The sequence below is a fragment of the Pholcus phalangioides genome, unplaced genomic scaffold (genome assembly GCF_987345545.1).
Source record: "Pholcus phalangioides strain wild (caught in Gottingen) unplaced genomic scaffold, Ppha-v1.0 ptg000039l_1, whole genome shotgun sequence".
NCBI classification, from domain to species: domain Eukaryota; kingdom Metazoa; phylum Arthropoda; class Arachnida; order Araneae; family Pholcidae; genus Pholcus; species Pholcus phalangioides.
This window is the reverse complement of record NW_028301625.1, coordinates 2,611,703-2,626,341: the sequence shown is the minus strand read 5'-3', so window position 1 is coordinate 2,626,341 and position 14,639 is coordinate 2,611,703. Positions and strand designations below refer to the sequence as shown.

The window sequence follows — 14,639 nt, the reverse complement described above, 5'->3', positions numbered from 1 at the left end:
ACAATATGCGAGATGAATATATTAATAGGACTATAATTATAATCTGGAAATGATCTGTAGTAAAAATCCCCATAATAGTGTGTTCTACACTTTTCTTAAAATTCTGATTGTTCTGTAGTAGTGCTGATTATTCTGCGACGTACGCCACAGATTTCAGCATACAGTACCTCGCTAATTTTCGTTCTCCTGCTCAGTGTGGCGCTGTTTCTCGTTGCGTGAGCATCACCTTGCGCGTCTAACCAAACACAATTCCGTGGGACTAAAGAAAGCTTCCATTGCCAGCAGCCCTTCGAAGAATGCCAAGAATATGATCGAGTTCAAGAAGGAAATCATTGAAAAATACGAAAGCAGCATTAAGACCACTGTAATCGGCCGCATGCACGGGATGTCGCCATCCACGTTATATAATTCATCGTGACGAAAAAGGAACCACTAAAGGAGGCTAATGTAGCGAAAGGTGTGAATGTGCTAACGAAACAGAGATCGCAAGCAACTGCACATGTCGAACAGTTATTAATTCGGATTAATCAAGAACAGTTAGATGGCGATTCTGTTTTGGAGGCTCATGTGGAAAGGCCAGACTGTTGTATGACTCGGACGAGTGCTGGTGTACTTACTAATTTTAAAGCCAGCGAGAGAGAGAGGCCCGTAACCAGAAATTTCGTTCAGGGGGGGGGGGGGGACCAAAGTGAAAGAACAATAGATTTGGCCATCTTTTTCCCTTTTTTCGGTCATTTTATCACATTTCGGGGGGGGGGGGGACCGGACTCTCAAGTTCCCCCGCTACGGCCTTGAAGCCAGCAGAGGCTGGTTCGAAAAATTCAAGCGCACTGCCATACACATTATTAGGCGTCGTGACCATGATGCTGGCAATGCCCCCCCCCCCCAGCATCAAAGGTGAATTCGAATGATCTAATGCATATATGCATAAATGAACTGACATTATCCCCATCGTACCCCCCCCCCCCAGCAATAATAGCCGTGCCCCTCAGACTTCCAAGTCTATCACCGCCTATGCAGCGACGGTGCGAGTTTGGACAAGTCTGGTGCCGAAAACATTGTGTCCGAATTCAAGCGAACTCAGATAGTGCCTCTATACCCAAGGGTCCTTATACAAATACAAATACAACGCCACAACAGGCAAAATGCCCAACGAGGTGGCTGATAAAAAGATGCCCATAAAAATATGGTTGTCATATGTTTCAAAAATACAGCAACCCAATTAAAAATGCAATTAACACAAATTACAAACAATATATACACATGATAAAATATTATACAATGCCCATAAAGAATACTTATGGTTGTCTTATTCTAAGAATGGATAGCTTCTCGATTTACCCCAACATGTTTATCGTCCCCCTATGGAGGGGGATTCCCCTTCCAAACAATATCTGCACCTATCTCTCCCCCCCCCTTCTCGCCGTCTTCCATATGCCTAGAAGTCTCCAGAAAGGGATAAAAATGTAAATTCCATACGTTAAGTGGTCATTTATTCTTTACATTAGTCTTTAATATTCATTTTATATTAATTTCTTATTACTTTTAATCCCAAACACTGTATTTATTCTCTATAAAATGCGTTTTTTTGCGTCAAATTAATTGGATTTACATTGATTCATAATGGAAATAATGGCCTCGGTTTTTCCCGATTGTTTTCGAACGGATTATCGACGAATGGCCTATATTTTACGGGACAATCTCGAGGGTATCGCTGTATTCTGCTTTGGGGTCAATCATAGTTATCATTTTCAATATATAATTGAAAGTTATGAATATACTATAACCTCAATTCTGATTTCAGTAAAGAATAAAAATTCAAGTAAGCTTTGAAAATGCGGGACATTTTATCGGGGAAGGTTAAAAAACAAAAAGGACACTGAATAATCAGGACGGCCAAAATTACGAGATTGTCCCGTAAAATATAGGCCATATGATCACTATTTACGCACTAGTTTCTGGTCGCCGAGAGGCAAAAATACCGTATATTTTGCGGATGGAAAAGGTGCGCACCAGCTGTAAAAAGAATGGAAATCAAACCCATTAGTGTTTTAAGAATATAAAAATCAATTTAAAATCACACGTAGAAAGTAAATATGGGGGGGGGGGGAAAGAGCTCAGTAAAAAAAAGTAAATTCAGCTGCGTAGTGGCAACTACGTAAAATAATATCTTAAAACCAGATAACATTTTTATCAACCAAAAAAATGTCAATTGATAAATTTGCGCCTCTCTGTATTGTACCGAAAGATATTCAACCCGTGGCAAAAAAAAAATTGGGATGAAACTCCTTAACGGTTACCCCTTTTACGGCAAAATAATATAATTACCCTTTTTAAATTTCTCCAATACACGCCTTTTATGGACGAATTTTTTTTTTGTCCGGCCGGTGTCTGCATAAGAGGGGTTTTACTGTAATGCAGCAAATTAGATCCAAATGTCACAGAATAATTTTTATTTTTAGTTCAATATAAAGTAGGGCTCGTCCGGTTAATCGCAGATTAAAAATTTTAGTTGAGTTTATCAACTCGATCAATCCGATTAAAATTTTTTGTAAAAAGTTTGTAATTCAACCGGATTTATTTAACGAAACCGATTAGATATCTTGAAATTGTGTACCTACGTTATACGAGTATACATAATAGTATAAAATTTTGGATACGGGACCATATTTAAATAAATATTTCGATCAAATTTTTCGGCATGGGGTATAATACAAGTCGATTCAACGAAAACCGGTGATTTCAGTTTCAAATTGAGTTTAATGGGAGTTTTAGAAGACAAGACCGAAATTTGTATTGTCTCCACTACAAAAACAGTAGTTCGTATTCTTGGAAGCATCAGCTCCTTTCCTCACAAATACTTTTGGGAGGAGTTGCAGGAAAATAAGCAATACTACGATCGAAAGTAGTTTCGAAATCAATAACTTACCAAAAATAACTGATTTTAAAAATAAAAAAAAATCCAAGTGAAGAAGTTCCAGGTTTTGGCAAACTTCAGCATGTTCAGCATATTAAATTGATTCAAGCGAGCAGCCATAATTTCTTAATCTATTCTCATATTTGTTTACATCTGGCGAATATAGGTGCTTGAAATAAATAAAATATTTTTTTTTATAGCATCAATTATTATTATATAGTTACGAAAGAGATTCGATTAAAATTAGATAAATTAGTCGATTAATGTTTTGATTAAACAGTTAAAATTTTAATCGATTCCCAGCTCTAATTAAAATAATAATTTTTTTTTTTTTACGATTGGGGGCGGGGTAGTAAAAATATATTTTTATATTTTCCTCAATAATTTATAATTTTCAGAAATGCTACCTGCTGAATTTTGCTACTATACAGTTGGACAAACTCCCATTTAACGAATTCCTTGATTTCCCCCTTTAAGCGGCAATTAGAAATTACTAAATCTCCCTTCAAAATGCCATATCCTTTTTTAATGAAGTTGTCTTTCTTCCGATTTTCAGCAGGTGGAACCTAAGGGATGTAAAGAAAAGTTTTCCATTGAGATATCAACTTCACTAAATATCTGGGCTTGTCAATGCTAAAATAAGAGGCTTTCACGGAGACTAGATATCTCGTCATTGCCACTTAAAAAGTTAGATTTTTCAGAAGTCGCTGTACGTATATTTGTGTTATCTGCACCCCGATACAACGATTTTCTACGATTTAACGAATAAAAATGTCAGTTTTATCTGATTCGTTAAATCATGGTTTGCTGCATATACAGTATAAATTTTCATATTTTCGAATAAAACCTAAAAATTTTCTTTTATACATTTTGACGAAATAGCATTCCTTACCGTTATTTTTTGGATGACACGGCTCCTTATACTTTGTTCTCAATTGATAAAAATTCATTCATTTCGTTAAAAATCGCTCTTGGAATTTAGGGCAGTCTATATCAGCGGTTCTCAACCTTTTTTGACTCGTGGAGTCCTTTTCGGTAAAAAATGTCTATGGCGGAACCATGTAGGTCTATTTTTTATCTATTCGTCAAAGTTACTGATTTTTTATTGTATTATATAATATTTACAATTATTTTTTTCCAATTTAATATTTTCCTCGAGCGGCCGCGGAGCCCCCGGAGCGTGAGCACGGAGTCCCAAGGGATCCGCGGAGCACCGGTTGAGAACCACTGGTCTATATAAACCAACCTGGAGCCATGTAACTTCCCTTGTGGTCCTGGAATAACCTATGGCCTCATATCCATAGGGGGCTACATGATGATATCTGGTATGTAAATACGTAAGTTGTTACTTCCAGCTAAGTATGCCTCCCCAGAACATCACTTTACCCGAGGACCCCCCATTATGTTGAGACGACCATACATAATCCCCATCCCCACAAGGAGAACGCTCACCGAACTCTAGCCCACGGAGATGTGTCGGGAGGGTAGATTGTGTAGGTTTGCGTTGAATAGCCCATATTTTAGATCTATTTTTCATATTTAATTCAGCTATTGGGAGATATGATCACCCACTTTCTTGATCCGTGTCTGGCCCAGGGTACCAGAGATCGATCTCATTTATAAAAATTTTCTTTATTATAAATTTTTTTGATTAAATTCAATAAGTACAAAGACTCATTCTGGAAGGGAGGGGAGCACGAGAATGAAACATTGTCCAAAGAGGGCCATGGGCTGAAAAAGGTTGAGAAACACTAATATAAACGTTTCTCAATCTATGGTCAGCGACGATAGCACGGGTGGTCCACACACACACTTTTTTTGAACTTGATAATTCTAATTGAATAAAAAATATTCAATTTTGTTATAAGATATTAATTATGTCCTTATGTGCAAGATATTTTCATTTACAGCCATAATCATATGATTTATAAGTCATTAAAATTATCTTCATTCATGTGTGATTTTAGTAAAGATAATAACTGCTGACTTTATTTCTTGAATATGTGTGTGTGTGATGTATATAGGTCGAAAGATTAAATCAGTTTGAAAGAATAAATCGACCTGATAATTCATCATCGAAAAATAAAAAATTTTTGTCCCTGATTATTAAAATATACTTTCACAAGCTTGTGTAGATTATGGAACATGATATTTGCTGGATTACAATCCAGAAGGAATTGCTGTCAAATTTTATTGATAAATTAGGAATAAGCAATTGACAGAGTAAATGTAAGTCAAAATATTTTTTGCATGACTACATACTCACTTCCGAAACTAGATACTTTGTCAGCCGGGCAAGCACACATTTTGGCGCCCCTCTTAATCCAGCCACCCCCCCCCCCCCCGCAGTTGCGACCCTGTGCATATACTGGGTACAAAGTCATGTCCTTATGCAACTTTAGAGTGAAAATAGCCATTGAAGATTGTTTTCTGTTTTTGTTGCACCACTGTCATTTTTACAGGACAGCTAGCTATAACTAGACTGGGACTTACATTTTGCTGCTAAATTAGAAGTTTTTCTTGAATGTCTGGCAAGAGGTGGTCTGGCTTTTTTTTTGTAGTAGCCTGGGTGCGATGTGCAGTCTCCTCTTCTACAGTTAATGTAGTACCTCTCTGTCTATAAGGATCCTGACAAATACACACTGGAGAGGTTTTAAACTCATGAAACCCTGGGATGTTCTTTGGTACATTAAGCGCGATATGTTATCAACCTGGGCTACTGAGCCTGAAGATAGCTAGTTGTGAATGAATCTAAGGAGCCAGGTCGCCATGGCAACTAAAAAATTGGTATTGGCGCATATATAGATATACACATTTGATTCCATAACTCCCCTGGCCGCATTTTACTGGCGAACCGTTGATGAATGAGAGGCTAATGAACAGATGCATGCTTCTAATTAGAAAAAGGATTCAAATAATGTGTACAACTCAAATACGCAATTTATGTTTTGCATGGGGTGTCATAGTTATTAGGGGTCATTCAAGTATTACGTCAGCAGATTTTTTAGCTAATTTTTTACCCCCTCCCCTTCTCAAAAACTCAAAATCTCTCTTTAAGAGATTCATTGCGATCCACCCTCTAAGCCAGCGGTTCCCAACCGGCAGTGCCGTCTTAAGGCATGGGCCCACCCGGGGGCCTCACAAAAATGAGATCTGGTTGAGATTTTCGAGAATTAGCCTGGTAGGGCTTCAGAAAAATCATTTGGCCCGGGCCCATGATACTCTTAAGACGGCACTGCCAGCCGGTGCTCCATGTGCACTTCCCAGGGGCTCCGCGGCCAATTGAGGGAAGTAAGATAAATTAGCAAATTTGATAAGTAAATAAAGAAAAGGCTTACAGTGTTCCACTATAAAAACTATTCACAAGCAGGACTCCGCCATAGAAATTATAGACCGAAAACGGCTCCGCGAGTCAAAAAAGGTTGAGAACCACTGCTATAAGCCATAGTTTCTTAAACTTTTTGTTTCATCGCCCGCCAACTCAAGCGTACCCGTAAAATCCTGTTACACTCGTAATTCCTATCGCCGTCCCCCTGGATAATTACATCGCTCACCACAGGGCGATATTGCCCACTTTGAGACACACCGCTCAAAGCTATACATGCTCAACCCATGACCCAAATGTGGCCCGCTACCTCAAACCAAATTTTGTAAAAATGAACTAAGCGGTGTGGCAAATTTTCAGATCACTCAAGTAGGCCCATGGCACATTTTCAGATCACTCACATAGGCCCGTGCACATCCACAAATAACTTGTCACCCGCGGCACATTTACTGATCACTTAAGTGGCCCGTGGCTCAGTTCCAGAACATGTAAGTGGTTCATAACACATAGATCAATTGACTGACATTCGGCACAATTTTGGAGCACTTAAGCAGCCCCAATGCAGTTCTACATTACTCAAGTTACCCGCGGCCCCCAAAGCAGAATGTTTTACATTGTTCTGCAACGAGCCCTCGGCTGACTGGAAATGTTCTGCAGTAAAAGTTCCCATAATAGTGTTTTCTTAAAATTCTTCTAGATTGTTCTGCAGTAGAACTGATTGTTCTGCGACGTACGTCTTTAGGCATATTCTGCTTTGGGGCCCGCGTTCCCCCATTCCCATATTACTTAAGTGATCCGCGGCACCGTTCCGGAGCACTTGAGCAACCAGCGACATATTTCTAGAGCACTTAAGCGGGCCGGACACATTTCCAGATAAGCAGAACATTTAGATATCACTAAAGTGGCTCTGTAGAGGACTTATCAATAGGGAGAATGTTATTTGGTGCCCACAAACTAGGGAAAGTTTTCTCGTTTTTGGCACGAGTAAGATGCCATTACGAGTATTTCATGTTTTCATAAAGGATGGTTGATGACGTAAGCATAATTCATAACCCCCCCCCCCCCCCGTCTTCAAAAGTCAGCAAATCCGAACACCGCCAATCAATGCTACCTTAATACTTGAATGGCCCCTAGAAATATAAACATTTACTTCTTATACGGACACCATGTCCTCAAAAACCCAATTAGGAAATTTTTGCCGTGTCTCTTCTGAGGCCAACAAACAACAAAAAAAAAAAATCTAAGTTTCAAAATGCAATATTCACTGAGATATTTGAATTCGAAAATCTGAGAAAAGTTGGTAAAACAGCATAAATGAACGGACAACCAATAGATTTTTCTTTAATGACAAGGAAATACTTAAACTACTAACACATTTCTAAAAAAAAAGGCTAAATCTGCCAAAAAAAAATCTCAAAACTGACGAAAAGTATGAAAAAGTTATGCCAAAAAAAAAAAAATGGAAACCAATAGATTTTCCTTTGATAATATCAACATACTAATGAAGCTGATGAAAAAAGTTGTATAAAACAGTGCTTTTTAAAAAGTGGTTGATAAGAGCTACACACAGGATGTGTCTCAACACGGCCGCTTCCTATATTTCCAATCTACTAAGGAATGTCCAGGGGATCCTTGATTTCCTCTGTGCAGTGTTGCCAACTTGGTTATTTCACTTATTTTATAAACAAATCTAGTCTTTTTGCAGGGCTGTTATTCTGATTTTGTTTTTCCATTAACGAAGAACCTTTTCAAATATCTATGTGAATTCCTTTTAAAAAAGGTACTCTGATACATTTTTCTTCAATTATGAATGAAAAATTGATTAAAATTGAAAGTTAGAAACGTCAAGATTTCTTTAAATGTACGGTTTGTGATGCAGAAGACCGTTCTAATTTGGTCCTATGCATCAGGCCAGGATTTTGAGTCAGTTAAACCTTATTAATACAAAATCTAGAAACAGAATCAGTTCAGACACAATTTATGATGTTTTTGAATTCATGCTGACCTATGCAGAACTAAATGTCATAATTTTGAACTTTTTGCATTGATTATGAAAAAAATTAGAACAACTGCATACAAGATGCAGATATTTCACTGAATTTTACAGGCTCTATCATTCCATATTATTCCACTTCAATATCCAATGAGCTGGACATTGGATATTGAAGACAAGTTTGCAAGCATTTTATTTTGTGAGATTTTCAGTTTTTTTAATAGCATAATACAGTAGAACCTTATTATAACAGACTAATAGAGGCTGAAGATTCATTATGATAGACACACAAAGTCCAGTTTATAACAAATAATTCCAAAAGGGGTGTAATGCTGCAGGGTATATATCAATGAAGTTTCAGTAGTTAGCTGTAAAGAGCGTTTATTATATATCAAATAAAAAACAGCCTTCAACATAGATTGAATTGAAAAAGATGTGTATGTATACACCAGGGCTGGACAAGCGCAAGGTCTCCATGGCAACTAAATAATTTGTATTGGCACCTAAAATTTCCTTTGTGTCGTTCATACTTTCTCAAACTTTTTGTTCTCCATCACCCCCCCCCCAACTCATGCCAACCCATAGGATCTTATATTAAACCCAAAGCTTCTACCCCCCCCCCCAACCTTTCCATCACTTATCAGGGGGTGATATTGCCCACAAACACTGGTGAAGTTACTAAATAGCAGGCTGAGAGCAGCACAAAATATTTGGAATTTATAGCAGCATATCAGCCGACACGAAAGAGGGTCACTATGCCCTGAAAAAGTGAAAAGCAGCATTATTTTGAACCTTTTTCTTCTAGTGAAATTTTTTTGGTGCCTAGATTTTTTTTAAATTTGTCCAGCCCTGGTATTTATCTTAATTTTTCTAGCTGTGAACAGTATGAGTCATGTAATGCATCCATATTTACGTAAAACAATGATCATTGTTTAATCCCTTGCTTGGAAATGCTTTTTAAATGAGTTAATACTTTTTAGATACTTAAAACAAGTTTTAAACTCATCAGGTAGAATTTTTTTTATCATTTTTGTCGCACCATATAATTTTTTTCTAGCAGCTGTCTGTTATAAGGGAAGTCAGTTATAGCTGTTATAGTGTGGTTCTATTGTATATATTTTTACAATAATAATGACTAAACTTAACGCCGATTATTCAGGTCCTCTTCTAGTTGTCCTACCTTTAACTCTATAATGCCCAGATCGGCCGAGTAGGTTAATGCCGTAACCGCCTTAAGTCGGCCCAGCTAGGGGGTATGGGTATGTTTTGGTAGGCTTTTGTCACCAACTTGGAAGAAAATGAAAGCTCTTGTCAGAGGCGGGAACGGGAAAGACAAGTGCAACGCCCTATCAATGGTATTTTAAAAGCTGATGTACTAGAATGCTCCTTGAGAATGAACTGATTATATCCAAGTAAAGTTACTGTCTTCCTTACTGACACAGTAGACCCTCTCACACAATAGACTTGTATGGATCCTCCTTGCACTCACACACATGTATACCAGTCTTTTCATTTATAGAAAGGTAAGGGTACTCAATGCATTTTACAAAGAGATAATACTGTGAGGAAAGGGGTGTTTTCAGTATACATATATAGACAAATTATCTCTCGAAAATCCATTGAAATGAAAGGGTGAACGTCAATACAAAGGGTGGCATGAAGGGTGGGTGTTCATGGAGAGAGGGAAAGTGGCCGAAATTCGGAAGAGTCCACTTCGAACACAAAAAACTTGGTATTTTCACGAACCTCCCAGGTTTTCTATCTGGGCATTAAAGAGTTAATTGTTTCTGATGAAGAATCTAGTTGGAAAATTTTTTGGCAGTTTGGCAACACTGCCTCTGCATTTGACGAAAGAAGAAGTTACTTAAACTCTACCTCTCAGCAACCTCTGGAAATTGCTGATTTAAAAGCACTGATCTGAAAGTGTCCAAACCTTCAAAGTGTCAAAATATGACATGAAAACTGATAATTTATTTTTCTTTAATGGTACTAGCACACTAAAGAAAAACAAAAAGAAATGTCTAAATCTGAAATCCATCAAAAAATCTGAATATCTAAAAGTGTCATTTGATTTTTGTCTCCGATATTCCAATGACTATTTTATCAAGTTGGTGGGTTTTAAGCTGCGAAATCTATAATAAAATGACATCATAACTGAAAGAAAGACTTTTTTCTGGAAAATATGCAGAAGTTGAACTCTGACTACCTGTTTCCGCTGGGAAGACCAGTAGAATTTAATTTGAGTTCACCTCAGTATATAATATCCAGAGAAAAAAAAAATCTTTCCTTCATATATTATGTAGGCTGCGAAAATATTCTCATTCTCGCTAATATTATAACTTTACATTAACTGCTTACATGAACACATTTTAAATTTTCTATTTGGTTATAAATATTATTTTTAATCCACATCATTTATGGAGATGAGGTTTTAGACAATAAACCATGCCCATGTACCACTGTTAGTATTGTCCAAAACCTTGCCAACCCTGCTGTAAATATTTATAGGTTGAAATAACAAAAATTACAAAGGTATATAATACGACTGTTTCTAAAAAAGATTTATTAGACAATAATTGTTTCCTAAAAACACAATAAAAAAATGAATTAACTTACTAGAATGTTCGCATGGTAGACTTGCAACAGCCTTTGCAGCTAGAGATTTCTTATTTGAAGAAACATTTGGTCTTGGTCGAGCTGAAGTTTTTGATTCACTCGGTAATGAAATGTCTGGTACTTTGATTTTCACATCTTCATCCACATGAATATTGGCAGTGACCATTATCTCACCATCAACTTTTCTATACTTTTGCTCCATTGCAGCCAACTGTGCTGTCATTGAGTGGTGTTTGCTAGAAATGAAGCGCTTTAATGATTTCATGTCACTCAGCTTTGAGACACTTTTTTGAGATTTCAAAACAGCAGGAATTTCTCGATCGTTAACTTTGAAAACTGGAACAGATTCATCATCAATGTTATCATCTTTTAAAGAACAACTGTCATATTCTTTAGCCTCAGAAGCTTCTGATTGGTGATCAGTTGACATGAATATTGGTGAACATCTAGAATTTGAACATCCTTCTTCATCAGCTAATGACCTCTCAGATGAAGTATTGTAATCTTCACTGAACATACTGCTTCCATCTTCAGAGTCAACATAGCTGCCATTTTCTGTGCTGGCCAGACTCATTTCATCATCTCTTGAAGATGATTCAGAAGGCTTCTTACCAGCCTTCTTTTTCTTTCGTGCAGGACTGAGGTATAAACCATAAGTACCACCTTTGAAATGACGCCTTTTTCCTTTTTTAAATTTTGATGTTTTATCTGAAGCACTGGATATAGCTGATTCCGGAGATTGAGTAAATTTAATTATTGAGGCTTGAGCAGTAGAAGTTGGAGTTTCAGAATTTGATGAAAATGATTTGGAATTGGTTGTAGCAGGAGCCTGAATACCCCCAGCTAAAGAATTAGAGTTGTCAAAACTTGATTTACTGTTAGATCCCGATTTAAGTGAATCCTCATTCACACATATATTTCGTTCAGGTGTGTGGCTGATGGACTTGGAAGATAGTCTAATTAAATTTGGGCCTAGATGTTCTGACACCGTTTTTCTTGCTGCATGAAAAGTCTCTGGTCTAGAACTTTCTGCAGATGCAAGAGCTTTATTTTTTGATTCATTTGCTTCTATACTTCTTCTTAAAACTTCACTTAGAGATGTTTTCAAAGCAGTACTCAACAATGCACTGTGGTTTCTTTTTCCAATTTCTGCCAAACGCTCTAATGATTTTTCAGGACATCTCAGAGCAGCTGCAATACTTTCTGCGACATCTTCCATTTCATCTTTGGACTGACTTTGACTGGATTTACTTTCGACATCTTTAGTACTTGGATGGCTTTTGGGTTGTTGTTGAACATAGGTTTTGGTTGTTGATTCAGAATTATCAGGATTTTTTGGTATAAGTTTTTTATCCATCTCAGAGATGCATTTTTCATCTGTTTCACCTGTAGATGACTTGGATTCCTTAGGGTTATCCATTTTTTTTAAATTTTTGGTTAAATAACTTCAAGATAGCATCTATATTATCTGAAAGACAAAAAAAAAAATTGATATTAAGGTGCTAATGATTTACAAACATTAAAATTTCTATATGTTTTATGTTATGTTTATTCTTGCATGATTTTTTTTGTCTTTTATTTTGCTCACGCAGGTTCTCATTACAGCTTTATTACAAGAAGTCATGTGCATGTTATGCATGTGAATAATCACCATTTATTGGGAGTGTCTTCAATACTGAGGTGAGAAAAGCGTTTTAGACCTGTGTTGGAGTACATACAAAACCAATGCTTCAATCTGACATCAACTACCAGCTTATGATGTTATTAGTCATACAATATTCTAGAGATTATAGCTGATTAGCCATATTTGATTTTGTTCATGTGACTCACGTATCTGACATTCTTGTGCTTCCAGATAGTGACAAAATGAACTTATCCGAGGATGATGTCACTCTCCCCTATCCATACGAAGGTTTTTAACAGATGACAGATGCAAAACTGTATTTAGTAAAGAGAGAAGATTTAACTGCCTTAGCGGGAAATCAAACCCATGCCAAGTGAGACAATATTCATTGCCTTTGTAGTCTAGTGGTCAAGGCATTCTCACCCTGAAAGTGAGAGGATGTGTACATTTGGTTCCCCGCAAAGACAGTTGAATTTTCCCTCATTCCTAAATACATCTTTGCATCAGCCAGCTGTAAAAAACATTCGTAAAAAGTACTTAGTTTACCAAAAAAACTTTTTCATTCATGATTTTTAATCAAGAGAAACCAATAATACCAGTGTAACACATTCCAAACCAAATTATATTAATTGTGTGCGACTGAGATTTATTGTTAAGTTCAACTGATCGATGCATGTTCAGTGGTTTCAAAGAGATAATACTATGAACATTCTCTCCCCTCATCTTTTTTCAGATATAAAAATCTACATTATCTTTGTGAAAGCAGGGCTTGTTTGGCATAAGTTCAGACCCTTGGCAAATATAACTTTTTGGGGTCCCTTATATATAGTAATTATTGGGGATGGGAGAGGGACCTGTGGCTATAATGTAAAAGGTAGCCAATTTCAGGGCCTTGAAAGTTTGTGGACCTTATCTGCAGGGTTGTTTGGTTTAAACCTTGGTTTTAATCAAGTGGTTTTTTTTAAAAAAGCCAACCTGGTCTTTTTCAAAAAATCATAAAAGTGGATTGAATATAATTTTTTCCCTCTAAAAATATCATATTGCTCCATTAATAGCCAAAATTTTTCATTCTTACATTTTCTATTCTTGGGGTATAGTCTGATGGAATGTCTTTGAATGGTATGAGATGGTATGTGGTTTAAAAAAAAAATCACATAAAAAAGTCACTTTATATGAAAAAATATCTATTCAAGCATCTTAGTTACTTGAAGTTACATACAGTACTAAAATTTCTCAAATCTTCAGCAAATTTATGAATGATGATTCATCACATAGTGGTGTTTTTCACACAAGCTTTTGTTTTAGTTTTTTTTTCCTTCACAAAGAAGCAGCAACAGTAGTGACTTCACTATAATGCTAGGGCAGATGGTCTTACAATCCAATACAGACACCAGCTGTCCCTAAAGGACAAAGACCAGTGTACTAGTAGTTACATTACCTTCAGACATTTTCATTTTCTTTCCATAAAAAGCAGCACATCTCATACTGTAAGGCTTGATATTCAATATTTTTTGGTTTTCTCATACTTTCACCATTACCTCCAGTTAATCAAAGTTCTACTGTATAGTAGCAAGGGATTTATGAAAAATAATCAGCTATATACGGAATGATCATAATTAAAGTTGGGATACCAAAATTCTATACCAGTGTTTCCCAAAGTGGGCAATATCGCCCCTCGGGGGAAATGGAAAGGTCCAGAGGACGGTAGGACTTTTGGGTTTAATATAGGATCCTATGGGTTGGCTTGAGTTAGAGGGCAATGAAAAGAAAAAAATTTGTAAAGAAGGGAGCGATGGAACAAGTCTGGGAAACTGCTCTATACAATAAGAACCACTGATCAGAATGACTTGAGAATTTGCATGAATACTCCTGAAGCAATGAAATTTTCTTTTTGGGGGAAAGAAAAAAATACTTGACCGCTTCGCTCACAAGCGATTGGTGAGAGAGAAATTCAAATGATCTCCTGCTTGACGGGATAAATACAATAGAAGTTTTGATAACCTTGTTCTAATGTTAGAAAAAGGAAGAGAAAAAAGTAGAAAAGTAAGGAAAAAAAAGATGAAAGGAAAACAGTATTACTATACTAAGAGGTAGTAGGTATGAAGTATATTTCTCTTTTCACCTTCACCTACCTGTTTCTTTCCTTTCTTATGTATACATGGTG

At 36.7% G+C, this 14,639-nt stretch overlaps 1 protein-coding gene across 4 annotated transcripts in view; it reads right to left on the bottom strand.

The window, feature by feature from the left end:
- The window catches only part of LOC149065461 (histone-lysine N-methyltransferase EHMT2-like), a 178,833-nt gene that overhangs the window by 160,786 nt on the left and 3,408 nt on the right, over positions 1–14,639 (bottom strand). For all 4 annotated transcript variants that reach the window (XM_089254034.1, XM_089254036.1, XM_089254035.1 and 1 more), the window contains exon 2: positions 10,852–12,319. In XM_089254034.1, coding sequence (XP_089110160.1) covers positions 10,852–12,271 — 1,420 coding nt within the window. In that variant the 5' untranslated portion in view covers positions 12,272–12,319. The remainder of the gene's footprint in view (positions 1–10,851; positions 12,320–14,639) is intronic.